The sequence below is a fragment of the Suricata suricatta genome, chromosome 17, assembly GCF_006229205.1.
Source record: "Suricata suricatta isolate VVHF042 chromosome 17, meerkat_22Aug2017_6uvM2_HiC, whole genome shotgun sequence".
NCBI classification, from domain to species: Eukaryota; Metazoa; Chordata; class Mammalia; order Carnivora; family Herpestidae; genus Suricata; species Suricata suricatta.
This window is the reverse complement of record NC_043716.1, coordinates 1478986-1494131: the sequence shown is the minus strand read 5'-3', so window position 1 is coordinate 1494131 and position 15146 is coordinate 1478986. Positions and strand designations below refer to the sequence as shown.

The window sequence follows — 15146 nt, the reverse complement described above, 5'->3', positions numbered from 1 at the left end:
CCGGGCCCCGGCCCCCGCACAGCCGCCCCGTCCCTGACGCCCCCGGGGCCCCGCAGGTGCGACACGCCCAGCACCGATCCGGGCGCCTCGTCCCCGGGCGGCGGCCCTCCCCGTGTTCCCGGTCGCTGGGAATGAACGGCACCCTCCCCTGTCGCCTCCCGGAGCCTAAAACCCGCGCGTCAGGCCTCACAACGGAGCGGGCGCTCAGCTCAGTCGTGTAGGGTTATTAACGCACGACCTCGGACACTCCCACAATAGTGAGCGAGAGATTTCGCAGCTCGGCCCTCTTTCCCCCTGGCCCCCAGAATCCTCCACACACGCCTTCAACTGCGTCTCTACTTGACATAACAAACCTGACACGTCCAAAACGGAGCTTCTAATACCCTTCCCTCACCGAATAGTCCCTTCACCGTCTTCCCTTGCTCAGTGAACGGCCACTCCATTCGTCCAGGTCCTAAAGCCCAACACTTTGCAGTCATCTGACTCTCCTGGTTTCTCTGTCACCATCCCCACATCTGATCTGTCAGAACCTGACCATTTCGCACCATCTCCAAGAGCCTCTTAATTGTCTCTCTGTCCCATACTCGGTGTTCCTATTGTGTTTTCTTTTTTAATTTTTAATGTTTATTTTTGAGAGAGAGCAGGGAGGCAGAGGATCAGAAGCAGGCTCTGCTGACAGCAGACAGCCTGCTGTGGGGCTCAAACTCACCAACCATGAGATCTGACCTGAGCCGAAGTTGAACTCTTAACCAACTGAGCTGCCCAGGCGCCCCCCCCTATTATGTGATTCCAATAGAGCAACCAAAGTGATCTCTTAAAATATAGATCATATTCTCATGTCACTTCCCCGCTCGATACCTTCCAATGGCTTCTTATCCCGCTCAGATGAAAAAAATAAATTTTAATGTAAGCAGGATATTTTCTGGATCCTATCGTCAGTTGAGAACAATGCAACGCTTTGTAAAGGTCCTATGTGATCTGACTGTGTGCTCGCCAAATTGACCTCTTCCACTCTCGCTGCATGTTTCAGGCATGATCCTGCCCCGAGACCTTTGCACTTGTCTTCTCTGTCCAGAATGCTTTCCCCCCAGACAGAAGAATGACTCTCCTCCTTACTTTCTTCTGGACCGACTGAAACATCTCTTGAAAACACACACACACACACACACACACACACACTCTCTCTCTCTCTCTCTCTCTCTCTCTTTCTCTCTCTCTCTCTGTTTCCCCTTCCCTACTTTTTTTTTTCTTAATATGATTCACTCCAAATATGCTGTGTATTGTACTTATTTGTTTTGTTTTGTCTGCATCTGAGACATGTAAGTTGCCTGGGGCCAGGAATTTCTGTCCATTTCATTCCTTGATGCACTACCAGTGCCTTAAACAGTGCCTGTCACCCAGTAGACATTGAATAGCTTTTTGTCAAATGAACATATCAGCACTGGAAATGGTTCAGGTGGCTGGAGCTAAGAGTCAAAACGAAAAGAAAGGTTGCCCAGTAATGGAGACCTATTTAGTGCTACTGACTCAGACGTCGAGAATGGTTAAAATGTTAACGTTTATGTCACATTACTTATGTTTTATTTCAATAAAAATTAAAAAGTAAAGATAAGATGGAATTCTGGAAAGGTGCTCAGGAGCCAGTTCAAGAAGGTCCTTACAAGCGATCTTCTAGAGATAGGACTTTATCTCCAGAGTTCATTTTAAGCAGGGGATTATTTAGATCACTCTTTCAATTCAGCAACCAGCCCCGGCTGCGGTGTGAGGACGATGGCAGATTCACGGGAAGACCCTCCCCACCATCACAGCAGAACGCACGTCCTTCTCAAGTGCACGTCTGACATCCTCCAAGAGAGACCACATGTGAGGTCACAAAAAAGTCTCAGTAAACTTAAAAAGATTGAAGTCATGGAATGCCCTCTAACTAAAGTGAAATGAAACTAGAAATTAATAACAAGAAGGAATTTGAGAAATTCACAAATAATGTGGAAACGCAACAACACACTCCTAAACGACCAATGGATCAAAGGAGAAATCACAGGGCAGACATTTTGAGATGAGTGAAAACAAAAAGAAAACGCAAGGATGCAGGATAAGCAGTGTTCAGTGGGAAATTTGCTGTAAAGGCCTGTGTTAGGAATGAGGAAAGATCTCAAACCGATAGTTAAATCTTCCTCCTTAAAGAAGAAGGAGCACTGTAAAAAGAAGAGCAAACCAGAACTTTAACAAAAAGCAGAAGTAAATTATAAATATCAGAGTGGAAAAAGATGAACTAGAAGACAGACGAAAAACAGAGAGAAACAATTAAACCAGAAGTTGGTTCTTTCAAAAGAATGACAGGATTGGCAACCGATAGCTGGACCAAGACAAAAAGAAAGAAGACGCACATTACTAAAATCAAGAATGATAGAGGGGTCATTTCTACCAAGCTTTTGGAAGTAAAAATGAATATAAGGGAATACTATCAATAACTGTAGGCCAATGTAGGTGACACAGATGAAATGGAAGATTCCTAGAAAGGCACAAACTACCAAAACTGATTCAAGAATAAATAGAAAATCGGTGTACACCTATAACAAATAAAAAGATTGAATTAGTAATTTTAAATGTTCACACAAAGCCCAGGACCAGATGTTTTCACTGATGGAGGCTACCAAACATTTAAAGAAAAATTAGGGGGCACCTGGGTGGCTCAGTTGGTTAACTGGCCGACTTCAGCTCAGGTCATGACCTCGCGGTTCATGGGTTCCAGCCCCGCATCAGGGTCTATGCTGACAGTTCAGAGCCTGGAGCCTGCTTCAGATTGTGTCTCCCTCTCTCTGCTCCTCCCCTTCTCACACTCTGTCTCTCAAAAAATGAATAAACATATAAAAACAAAAGAAAGAAAAATTAATATCCATCCTTCAGAAAGTCTTAAAAATAGAAAAGGAGGGAACACTTCCCTACTCATTCTGTGAGGCCAGGATTATCCTGATACCAAAGATACTATAAGAAAAACAAGAAACCACAGAACAATACATTATATGAATACAGATGCAAAGTATCTTCAACAAAATAGTAGCAAACCGCATGCAAAACAGATCACATACCATGGGCATTTGGTTTTTTATAAAGGTGCCAAGACCACTCAGTGAAAAGAATAGTTTTTGCAACAAACAGTACTCAAACAACTGGATATCCACCTGCAAAAGAAGGAATTTGGCTCCTATTTCCCTCACATTATATACAAAGATTAACTCAAAATGGATCATAGACCTAAAAACGTAAGAACTGAAACTACAAAACTCTTAGAAGAAAAGATAGATGGAAATCTCTGTTGACTCAGATTAGGCAAAGGTCTCATGTGTCTGAAAGAACACCAAGGGCGCCTGGGTGGCTCAGTAGGTTAAGTGTCCAACTTCAGCTCAGGTCATGATCTCACCGTTCTTGGGTTTGAGCCCCGCGTCAGGCTCTGTGCTGACAGCTAGCTCAGAGCCTAGAGCCTGCTTCAGATTTTGTATCTCCCTCTCTCTCTCTCTCTCTCTCTCTCTCTCTCTCTCTGTCTGACCCTCCCCTGCTCACGCTCTCTCTTGTCTCTCAAAAAAAAAAAAAAAAAAAACACCAAGTCAAAACCATGAGAACACCAATGAAGGCAGTGAAAAGTCACTCTATAGTATAGGAGAAAATACTTGCAAATCATATATCTGATCTACCTAGAATATAAAAAAGAGTACCTACAACTTAACAATAAAAAGATTACCCAGGAGTGTCTGGGTAGTTCTGGTCGTTAAGTGTCCAACTCTTGATTTCGTCTCAAGTCATGATCCCAGGGTCATGGCCTCGAGCCTCACGTTGGACTGGGTGCTGAGCCTGGAGTCTGCTTAAGATTCTCTCTCATTCTTCCCCTGTTTCTCTCTCTCACAATAGTAATAAAAAGTAACCCATTTGGGGGCGCCTGGCTGCCTGAGGAGCAGCAACACTTGATCTCAGGGTTATGAGTTTGGGCCCAGTTGGGTGTACAGATTACTTAAAAGAAAAAAAAAATAAAAAAGAAGGGTCTAAGGATTTGAATAGACATTTCTCCAAAGAATATATACAAATGGTCAGTTGGTACATGCAAATATGCTCAACATCGCCAATCATTAAGGACACGGGTGCGGGGGTTGGACACAAGATGCCACTTCACGGCCAGTCGGAAGGCTAAAACAGTGCACGGAGGCAGTGAGGACGCGGGGAAGTTGGAATGTCATGATGCACACAGGGCTGGCGGGTATGTCACATGGGGCAGCTGCTGTGCAAACTCAGTTCTTCAACGCTAAGTGTATCGTTTCTGCACTACCCAGCAACGCCACTCCTGATATATTCTCCGACGTCCATACCCAAGAGAAATGAAAACAGCGCTGTCACTCTAACTCAGACACGCTCAAGTCTGTCTCCAAGACTTTGAACTGCGACCCCCATCGGAGCAAACCAGTCCCGCGCGGAGCGTACGCCTTGCACGCGGTCTGGGGCGCTTCTCCGCGAGTAGGGTTGCCACGCTGCCATCAAGCGCTCACTGTCGCAAAATATCCTTCCCTGCACGACTCTTTTCCCTTTCGCCGTCAACCGTGACTTAGCTTCGCCCGCAGGCGGCTTTACGGCACGACTGAAGAGCGTGACAGAGCGCTTTACGACAATTGCTTTGTGGCAGTGGCGGGGGAGGAAGATGGCGGCCGCCTTGGTATCCGCTGGAGGAGCGGGGTCAGTCCCAGCCTGGGGGCCCGAGGCTATGGCCCCCGACTGGGAAAGCCGGGAAGTCTCCACAGGGGTGAGGAGGCCGCCGGGGTCCGGGAGATGTGCGCGAGGCTTGATGCGCTGGGACGATGCGGGCCGGGTGGGTTGGGAGAACTGGGGGCGGGGAGGGACGCGGCGTGATGTGCTCTGGAGCAGGAAAGAGGTATCTCGAAGATGCTGGCGAGCGGCGGGGGGTGGAAGGGAGGCCTAAGTGTGCAATGCTGGCATTTTGCGGGACGGAGGTGTTTAAAGGCCCGGATGGCCTCTGGGGATTTGAGGATCTTGGTATTCTACGGGGTGTTTGGGCCCCCCGGAGATTTGATAACGGGTCGGTGGCGCACGACTTTCGTACTCCAGGGACCGGAATGAGGGATCATTGAAAGTTTGTGTGTGCTGGGGAATGGGAAGAGGCCTTGATTCACTCCTTTTCTCCTTTCTCGCAGACCACTATCATGGCCGTGCAGTTTGAAGGGGGCGTGGTTCTCGGAGCCGACTCCAGAACGACCACTGGGTGAGCCCAGGACACCTGCGTGGCAGGTCACCCCACCTCTCCCTTCCTTCCTTGCCTAACAGCCCATCCTTACCCTGCACAGCCCACCGTGGGAAGGGAGGTTTCTTCCCTTCTTGGAGAGAAGGATCTGTTCCAGCTCCTACTCCTTCCCAGTTTCCCTCTCCCCCTTTGCTGAAACGTTTGCAAAAGTCCGTTCTCCAGCCAGCTTCAGGTTGGGTGAGAAGTTATAGGAAGTGCTGGAATTACTGTTTTGAGCCCTAGGGGTGGGTAGTAATGGGATAGAGGTGGGAGACCACTGGGGTGGCCCCCTCACTGCTCTGTCATCCTGCAGGTCCTACATCGCCAATCGAGTGACCGACAAGCTGACCCCTATTCATGACCGTATCTTCTGCTGCCGCTCAGGCTCAGCAGCCGATACCCAGGCAGTAGCCGATGCAGTCACTTACCAGCTTGGTTTCCACAGGTACCAGCTGGCTGGGGAGGGGCAAGTGTGTGAAGGGAGCTGGGACTTGAGCTGCTAAGTGGTCACACTGCCAGGTCGTGACACCACGTCCCCTGTCACGCCCCTCCCCACCAGCATTGAGCTCAATGAGCCTCCGCTGGTGCACACAGCAGCCAGCCTCTTTAAGGAGATGTGTTACCGGTACCGGGAAGACCTGATGGCAGGAATCATCATCGCCGGCTGGGACCCCCAAGAGGGAGGGCAGGTGAGACGCCCCCACCCCCCTCAGAGCACTGGAGCCGAGCCTTTGATCCTGGCCCCACCCCAGCCCTTATCTGTTTCTCTCTTCAGTCTCTAACTCCCTGACTAGTAACTCACCGCGCAGACCACCCGCACAGACGGGTGAGTGCACGTGTGTCGCAGAAGGTGCAGGAGGTGACTTTTCTCCTCCTTCCCCCTGGCAGGTATACTCGGTGCCTATGGGGGGCATGATGGTGAGGCAGTCCTTCGCCATCGGGGGCTCCGGGAGCTCCTACATCTATGGCTACGTTGACGCCACGTACCGGGAAGGCATGACCAAGGAAGAGTGTCTGCAGTTCACTGCCAACGGTGAGAACCTGGGTTTCTGTGAATTTCAACCCTCTTATCCAAGCCAGGCCAACATTCCCCACTCCTTGTGCTGATCCCAGCACGTAACCCTGACCCCGGCTTTCTTCATCTGTCCACAGCCTTGGCTTTGGCCATGGAACGGGACGGTTCCAGCGGAGGGGTGATCCGCCTGGCGGCCATCGAGGAGGCTGGGGTAGAGCGGCAGGTGCTCTTGGGAGACCAGATTCCCAAGTTCACCATCGCCACGTTACCGCCTCCGTGATTCCTAGAATCCTGGGGCACAGTAAGAGACGCCCCATAGCGACGGAAGATTCAATAAACACCTGGTCAAAAAGAATCTGCCTTGAGATTCTTTTCCTGACCTCAAACTTGAACTTGTTCTGCCCACATGCGTCTTTTGGAACCTTGCTCTGAGCTTGGGGGCCGGGGGGGGGGGGGGGGGGAGCAGGAGACAAGCCTTTGCAAGAGTGGTTTTCAAACCTCTTTCTCCAGACCACCGCCCCCCACGCTCCCTTTCCTCTGCCGCACCCAGGTCCTTGGGGCACCAAGGTGTGGATGAAATGGAGGCTCCCAACTGATGACCCGCCCTTCCATGTTCAAGCGCAGAGTGGGATTCCGAATCCTGACTGTCCCTAGGGTCACCTCCCCTCAGCCTGCCTCCAGCTCAGGCTCACGGTCCCCTCTCCCCACACACATCTCTGTCCCCTCATCTTGCCGGCAGCAGCAGTGTGGCGACGGTGGCTTTGGGGAGAAAGGTGGGCCTTGTCTGCGGATGGAGTTTAAGACAGATGTCAGAGTGGGGGGAGAGGTGGGGAGAGGACAGCCCCTGGGAGGGCCATGGGCCAGCTCCGAACGCTGTCATTCCGTGGGGGCACGACAGCAAATCAGCCTCCAGCCACCTGGACGGGAGGCTGCAAGTCGACTCTGGCCCCCAAGGCTGTGGCCACTCGGGCCGCGGGCCCAAAGGAACTCAGGGCTGCCCGTTAACAGCGCCTGGCCTTCTCAGCCTTGCCTCAGCCTCCTCCACTCTGTGGATAAGGGAACTGTAAGAACCGCATTCAAAAACTGTGTTCTAGAACTCGACCCTGCCCTGGCTCTGGGAGATTACACGAGAGGCTTCCTGAGGAGGAGGGTAGGTGTGGGACTAAGTGGAAAAGAGCAGAGAAGCATCTCCGATCCCGAATATGTATCCTTCAAACTTAAAATAATCCATAGGCAACTTCTGAGTTTTCTGCAAACCTGTTGACCCAGTCCTCCTCCCTCAAGGCCTTGCGGATCCTCTCGGCCCTCACACTCTGCCTGGAGCCGAACGCCACGGCCCGGGTGCTCCCCCCAGTCCTGTCGGCCTGCCGCTCCTCCGTAAGCAGTGTCACCTTAGTTGCCATCCGGCAGCTCGTGTGTTCCGCTGCGCTCCCTCCACAGTCCGTCCTGATCCAAGCCACCATGGCGCCTTGTCTGCAGGGTGGCGACGGCCCCCTCGGTGGCCTCGCTGCTTCCACACTTCCCTCTGTGATCTTTCCCAGACAGCCACTGGAGCGATTGTTTTTAAACGTTCTAGTTCATTATTATTATTTTTTAAGTTTATTTAGAGAGAGAGAGAGGTAGAGTGTGCGAGCAAGGAAGGGCCAGAGAGACGATCCACGCAGGCTCCATGCTGTCGGCGCAGAGCCTGATGTGGGGCTCAAACCACCAACCGTGAGATCGTGATCTGAGCCGAAATGAAGAGCCAGATGTTCAACCAACCGAGCCCCCAGGCGCCCCGACTAGAGTGATTTCTAAATGTAGGTGAGAGCGGGCCATCCCCCTGCTTGGCCTGGGGTGGTGAGGGGTCCGGGGAAATACTTAGCCTCCTTACCACGGCCTCGCTGACCCAACACGTCCCCCCAATGTTGACACTCTAGTCACTGGGTTTTTTTCTCTTCCCAAACCCCTCAGGGGGTTTGCACTTGCTGTTTATCCAGCACAGAACTCCTTTTCCTTGATTTAAAACAAAAAAACATTTTTAAAGTAATCTCTATGCCTAACGTGGGCTCGAATTGACCCTGAGATCAAGAGTTGTGCGCACCTCCGAACAAGCCAGCCAGGTACCCCGTAACACAAGCTTTTTAATTATTAATTTATTTTTAAATTTATTTTTGAGAGAGAGAAAGAGAGTGTGAGCAGCAGAGGGGCGGAGAGAAAAGAGAGAATCCCAAGCAGGCTCCCCACTGTCAGCGCAGAGCCTGACGCTGGACTCGATCTCACAAACCGTGAGATCATGACCTAGACCGAAGTCAAGAGTCAGAGGATTAACCCACTGAGCCACCTAGGTGCCCCCTAAAATCCACTCTTTGTAGAGCAGGTTTAGGTTCGTGACAAAACTGAGCAGAGATTTCTCATCTCCCCTTGCCTCCGCTCACACGTGCGCAGCAGGAACACTTGTTACAATGACTCTACGCCGACACTGGCTTCCCAGTTTCCACCCGGCTACTTACTCAGGTCTCAGCCCAGATGCCACCTTATCAGAAAGCCCCTTCCTGACTGCCTGGAGTTTGAAAGCACCGCCTCCACGCAGAGCTCTGGGAACCGCGTGACCCCCTCCCCCCAGCGCCCGCTCCTCTCTCTTAGCTGTTTACCTGCTGCCTCCCACCACTGTGGGGTTGAGCTCCGGGAGAAGAGAACAGCCTCTGCTAGGTTCACTGGCGCATCCTCAAGGCCGGGCAGGGCGGGGACACTCGGATTTATTGCCCAGATATGCTCCCTCTCTCCTGTGTCCCGTCTGGCCTCCAACCTGTCCTCGCTCAACTCTGCAGCTAGGTTGCGGCACACTCCCTGCTGCTACCCCTGCCTGGGCTCCACTCCCGAGTCCCCGACCCACCTTGGTGCCATGCCTCGACCCTCCCAAGCCCCCCCCCCCCCCAACACCCCGCCCCGACAGACACACGAGCGTGCACAGCACCTGGCAGGCATGAGTCTATTTAATGACAAGGTCGGGAGGGCCGTGGGGCCAGACCGGGATCACCGAGAAGTCGGGAGGGAAGGTTGCGAGCTCCCCGGAGGTTCAGCCCCGGTTGTCCCCATCAAATGGTGGAGTCGTTGGCCGACGCCGGGTCGTGCAGCTGGTGGCGAAAGGAGAGTCGGGCTTTCCTGCTGAAGTAGGCGCCGGACCCCAGGGATGGCGTCCCTCCTTCAGCCACGGCAGGGGCTTTAGCCGGGCTGGGGTTTGGCTCTGGAGGGGCAGCCGGATCCAGACCTGAGAGGGAGATCGGAAGAGGCTGCAGGGTGCCCTGGTCCGAGTTCTGCCTTCGGGCCCCGCGGCGAGGACCAGAGAGGCCGGAAGGCCGCCTGGGCTCCTGGGGTCCGGAGAGGCGGTGCGGAGAGAGCCGGCCTGTGCCCGCCACGCAGAGGCCCCTGCTTGCTGTGACGCCCCCTCCCGGAGGTGCTGATATGCTTTTGCCAGGGGGCCTCCCTTGCTCCTGCCGCAGGCCCTTCGGGGACGTCCGCCTCCCACCCCGGGGAGCCGACTCTTCCTTTCCCTCTGCTGGTTTGAACACGTTCCTCCGGCCCCGGTGGGCTCCGCCGGCCTCCCTGGCAGCCCCCCTTTGTCCTCAGTCCCCCCCGATACCTGCTCCTTTTCCAGTCCTCCGCTGCCTCCGGCACCCACACCAGGGGAAACACCATGCCCCCTTGAGACCCATCTCACCAGTGCAGGAGACCAGGGTGCTGGGCTGGGCAGGAGGCCCCCGGAGGAGGGGTGTGGCTGCCAAGCCCCCCCACTGCGGGCCAAACTGCCACTTAGCCTCAGACCGCCTGGTGATTATAGGCGCCAGGGGGAGGAAGGAGGAGGAGAGAGAGGAGGGAAGAGGTGGACAGACACCCCATTCAGACACCTCTCCTGCTGTGCCCCCTTACTCCGGGAGCCCCCTCTGACCTCCAGGGGGAAGCAGGACGGCGCTGGGAGGGGCGGGGCGGGGTGGGGCGGCAGAGCCAGACCCCGAGGGGCTCGGCAGCAGACGGATGCCGCGGAAAACCAAGCACGGCTTGCTGCCGGCCTGATGCTGCTGGGGACCCACTGGTATTCTGGGATGAGGACTTAGAATGCCCACGACATAAAATCATAAAGAAAAATAGTCTATTTTTACAGAACATGACATTGCGCTAGTCGAGGAAACGTTAGGTTCTCACCAAACGGCCTTGTCGCCTCTTAGGAGGACACTTACCAACTGATTAATTATATGCTGTGCCCGGTGGATGTGACGGACTTTTCCCTCTTGTCTCCTGTGCTCAGGGCAGTGATCCTTGGGGTGTGCGTTGTTCCGGTCCTGCGTTTACAGGCAAGGGGCCGGAGGCACGACACGTTGGGTAGCTTGCCCAAGGTCACGTGGGCAGCTAGAGCAGGGCCTCCCGCCACCCCCGCCGGTTGGGCCCACTCGCTCCGCTCTGCAGGCCGCGGTGAGCCTCGCCGGGGCCAGAGCACCCTGGCCAGGACTCTACGTGCCCCCAGCGGCGCGTACAAGTGTGACCCCTTCCCTCGCGGTGGGGCTGCTGGCTACACTCTGCCAGCGGGCTTACAACTCCTGTTCTCATTTCTTTCAGTGTTTTTTTTTTTTTTTTTACGTTTTTTAAACTTCGTGATTTTGAGAAACAGAACAGTAGGGTAGGGGCAGAAAGAGGGAAACAGGATCTGAAGTGGGCTCTGCGCTGACAGCAGAGAGCCAAAGTGGGGCTCGAACTCGCACACCATCATGACCTGAGCCAAAGTCGGACGCTTAGCCGACAGAGCCACCCGGTTACCTGCTTGCTTTTCTAAATTACGTTTATCGAGGGGCGCCTGAGTGGCTCCGTTGGCTAAGCGCCCAACTTTGGCTCAGGTCATGATCTCCCGGTTCACGAGTTCAAGCCCCGTGTTGGGCTCTGTGCCGACAGCTCGAGCCTGGAGCCTGTCTTCAGATTCTGTGTCTCCCTCTCTCTCTGCCCCTCCCCTGCCCGTGCTCTCTCTCTTTCTCAAAACTGAACATTTAAGTAAATTAATTACCTTTATCAAAGTGAAAATTTACATGCAATTGAATACACACATCTGTGTCCAGGTCTGTGAGTGTTAACAAGTGTCCGCACCCGCGGAATACACCCCCATCGGGATACAGGACGTTCCCATCACCAACTCCCCTTCCTTCTCCACACCTCCCTCCCAGGCAGCTCCGAAGGAATTGAATTTGCCTGCTTCCAGACTTTATATAAGTCAAACTCTGCAGTATTATTACTTCTGCATGACAAAAATGTTATAAAATTAGTTGAGATGTTTCTCACTGATGAATATAGTAAAAACCACTGAATTAGATCCTTTCAAAGGGTGAATTTTAGGGGCACCTGAGTTCCTTAGTCAGTTAAGTGTCCAACCTCGGCTCAGGTCATGATCTCCTGGTTTGTGAGTTCGAGCCCCGTGTCGGGCTCTGTGCTGACAGCTCAGTGCCTGAAGCCTGCTTCAGATTCTGTGTCTCCCCCTCTCTCTGCCCCTGCCCTGCTTGTGCTCTCTCTCAAAATTAAGCAAACAGTAAATAAATAAATAAACAAATAAGAAAAGGGTGAATTTTATGGTACATCAATTCTATCTCAATAAAACTATCGTTACAAAAACACACAAGTGAACCACGAACACATACAACTTGGGTGAAGTTAAAAACAATTATGCTGAAAGAAGCCAAACATGCAGAAGTAATGTGACCCTGTACCCCCGCCAGTCACTCCCCGTCCTTCTCCCCAGCTGGTGGCTCGTCTACGTCTGTCTCTACAGATCTTGGACATTTTGTATAAATGGACTCGTATAATATGTGGTCCTCTGTGTCTGACTTTTTTTTCACTTAGCATAATTTCTTCTTCTTCTCCCCCTCCTCCTCCTCCTCCCCCTCCCCCTCCTCCTCCTCCTCCCCCTCCCCCTCCTCCCCGTCCTCCTCCTTACTCTCTTGCATCTTCTTCAACAGAGAGAGTGCAAGCAGGGGAGGGGCAGAAGGAGAATCTCAAGCAGGCTCCTCACTGTCAGCACAGAACCCGACATGGGGCTTGAACTCATGAAACTGTGAGATCATGACCTGGGCTGAAATCAAATGTTGGACACTTAACCGACTGAGCCACCCAGATGCCCCTCTTTTATTTTTTTTAAAGTTAAGAAAAAATTTTTTTTTACGTTTTAAGAGAGAATTGTGAGCACAGAGCCCAACATCAGGCTCAAACCCACAGACTAAGAGATCATGACCTGAGCCGAAATCAAGAGTTCGATGCTTGGGGCACCTGGGTGGCTCAGTCACTTAAGCATCAGACTTCAGTTCAGGTCCCCATCTCATGGTTCATGAGTTCAAGCCCCGTGTTGGGCTCTGTGCTGGCAACTCAGAGCCTGGAGCCTGCTTCAGATTCTGTGATGGACATTGGGTTGTTTCTACATTTTGGCTATTTGAATACTACCACTATGGACATCCGTGCACCGGTCTTTGTGTGCACATCTGCTTTCAGTTCTTCTGGGTCTACAACGAGGAGCAGAATTGTTGGGTTCCCATACGGTAACTCTACAATTGACTTTTTAAATTAAATGGTAGTTGACACACAACGTTACCTTAGTTTTAGGTGTATGGCATCAACTCTATACATTATCCACAAGTGCAGCTCCCACCTGTCCCCACACATGGCCCGGTTACAGTGTCAGGGACTAGACTCCCTGTGCTGAACCTTTCATCCCCACGATGTATCCATTCCGTAACTGCAAGCCTGGACCGCCCTCTCCCCTTCCCCCGCTTTGCCCCTTCCCCGACTCTGGTAACCTCCAGTTTGTTCTCTGTTTTCTGGATCTGTTTGTGCTTTGTTTGATCACTTTGTTTTTTACATTTTACATGTAGATCGTGTAATATTTGTCTATCTCTGTCTGACTCTTTTCACTTAGCATTATACACTCTAAATCCATTGATGTTGGGGCACCTGGGGGCTCAGTCGGGTGAGCATCCGACTTTGGCTCAGGTCATGATCTCAGTTCGTGGGTTTGAGTCCTGCGTCAGGCTCTGTGCTGACAGCTCAGAGCCTGGAGCCTGTCTTCAGATTCTGTGTCTCCCTCTCCCTCTCTGACCCTCCCCTGCTCATGCTCTCTCTCTCTCTCTCTCTCTCAAATAAATAAAAACAGTAAAAAAAATTTAAAAAATAATAAAACCATTGATGTTGCAAATGGCAAGATCTCATTCTTTGTTTATGGTTGAGCAATATTCCTCTGTGTGTGTGTGTGTGTGTGAGCACCGTTCTTCTTTCCCTGTTCAGTCAATCAGTGGACATTTAGGTTGTTTCTGTATCTTGGCTATTGTAAATTATGCTGCTATAAACATAGGGATGCATACATCTTTTTGGATTAGTGCTTTCATTTTCTTTGGTTAAATTCCCAGTAGTGAAATTACTGGATCATATGATATTTTGCCTTAAAAAATTTTTTTTAATGTTTATCCTTTGTTAAGAGATAGAGACAGAGCATGACTGGGAAAAGGGCAGAGAGAGAGAGGGAGACACAGAATCTGAGGCAGGCTCTGGGCCCCAGACTGTCCGTACAGAGCCTGACACAGGGCTAGAACGCATGAACTGCGAGTTCGTGACCTGAGGCAAAGTCAGAAGCTCAATGGACTGAGCCACTCTGGCTCCCGGAGAGCACTATTATTTTAAACACACAAGCCACTTTCTGTGAGAAAGTGTGATACATATATCTGCTAAGGGATTTGTATCCAAAATATACAAAGATTTCAATTCAATGATAAGACATCGTTTTTTAAAAATTACCAAAAGATGGGGTGCCTGGGTGACTCAATCGGTTGAGCATCTGACTTCAGCTCAGGTCATGATCTCACAGTTTGTGAGTTTGAGCCCCGTGTCAGGCTCTGTGCTAATAACTCAGAGCCTGGAGGCTGCTTCAGAATCTGTGTCTCCCTCTCTCTCTCTCTGACCCTCCCCTGCTCATGCTCTGTCTCTCTCTCTCTCAAAAATGAATAAACTTTAAAAAATTTTTTTTAATTACCAAAAGACTAGAAGAGACACTTCGCAAAATAAGATGATACAGATGGCCAATAAGCACATGAAACACGGTCGGCATCATGAGTCCTCAGAAAAAGGCAAACAAAGCTACAGTGATTTCCCACCCTCAGTAGACCGGCTAACGCTAAAAAGACGGACAACGTCAAATGTTGGCCGAAACTTGGGGGCAACTAGAAGGAGCACACACTGATTTTGGAAACCAGTTTGGCAGTTCCTCAGAAAGTCCAAATGCACTTCTTGCAGGACCTGGCAACGCCACTACTAGCTATTTACCCAAGAGAAAGGAAAACAGTGTATCCACGGGAAGACTCATGGAGGAATGTTTATAGAAGTTTTATCGCAATAGATTAGGAACAACCCAGCTGTCCATCAGAGGGAGAGATAAGGAAATCTGCGTTTAACATAAGAGGGCAGAGGTGCCTGGGTGGCCCAGTCGGTTGAGCTTGAGAATTCGGTGAGGTCACGATCTCCCTGTTTCCAGCCCCGCGTCGGGCTCTGTGCTGACAGCTTAGAGGCTGGAGCTGCTTCGGATTCTGTGTGCGTGTGTGTGTGTCTCTCTCTGCCTTCCCCTGATCATGCTCTCTTTCTCAAAGATAAACATTTTTTAAAATTAAAAAAAAGGCATATCTTGTCTTTTAGAACCTGAGAGTTTACTGCTTGCCCCCTGACTGGGTCCCCGGAGAGCCGGCCCCGCGCGGCCGGCTGGGTCCCTGCTGTGCAGGACAGCACGTTCCCCAGCGCCGGCCGCCGGCCCCCGGGCCCTTGCACCAGCCCTGCCCCTACCGCCCGGGGGCCGGCGCT

At 51.7% G+C, this 15146-nt stretch overlaps 2 protein-coding genes across 2 annotated transcripts in view; both read left to right on the top strand.

Annotated features, from left to right (window-relative positions):
• Window positions 1–135, top strand: part of GLTPD2 (glycolipid transfer protein domain containing 2) — a 3531-nt gene extending 3396 nt beyond the window's left edge. Inside the window, exon 6 of the mRNA XM_029928781.1 lies at window positions 23–135. Within this exon, the coding sequence (XP_029784641.1) occupies window positions 23–135 (113 nt within the window). The remainder of the gene's footprint in view (window positions 1–22) is intronic.
• Window positions 136–4648: 4513 nt separating this feature from the next.
• PSMB6 (proteasome subunit beta 6) lies at window positions 4649–6651 on the top strand. Its single transcript, XM_029928518.1, has 6 exons — window positions 4649–4786; window positions 5196–5263; window positions 5595–5726; window positions 5841–5970; window positions 6170–6314; window positions 6434–6651. The coding sequence occupies exons 1-6, from the start codon at window positions 4685–4687 to the stop codon at window positions 6574–6576; spliced, it is 720 nt and encodes a 239-aa protein (XP_029784378.1). The 5' UTR covers window positions 4649–4684; the 3' UTR covers window positions 6577–6651.
• The last annotated feature ends 8495 nt before the right edge of the window (window positions 6652–15146 follow it).

What these genes read in the sequence shown, in the direction of transcription:
- PSMB6 (XM_029928518.1), top strand. Translation starts at nt 4,685, where the DNA reads ATGGCGGCCGCCTTGGTATCCGCTGGAGGAGCGGGGTCAGTCCCAGCC. An exon ending in GACTCCAGAACGACCACTGG is followed by an intron (nt 5,264 to 5,594) that starts GTGAGCCCAGGA and finishes GTCATCCTGCAG; the next exon opens with GTCCTACATCGCCAATCGAG. An exon ending in TACCAGCTTGGTTTCCACAG is followed by an intron (nt 5,727 to 5,840) that starts GTACCAGCTGGC and finishes CCTCCCCACCAG; the next exon opens with CATTGAGCTCAATGAGCCTC.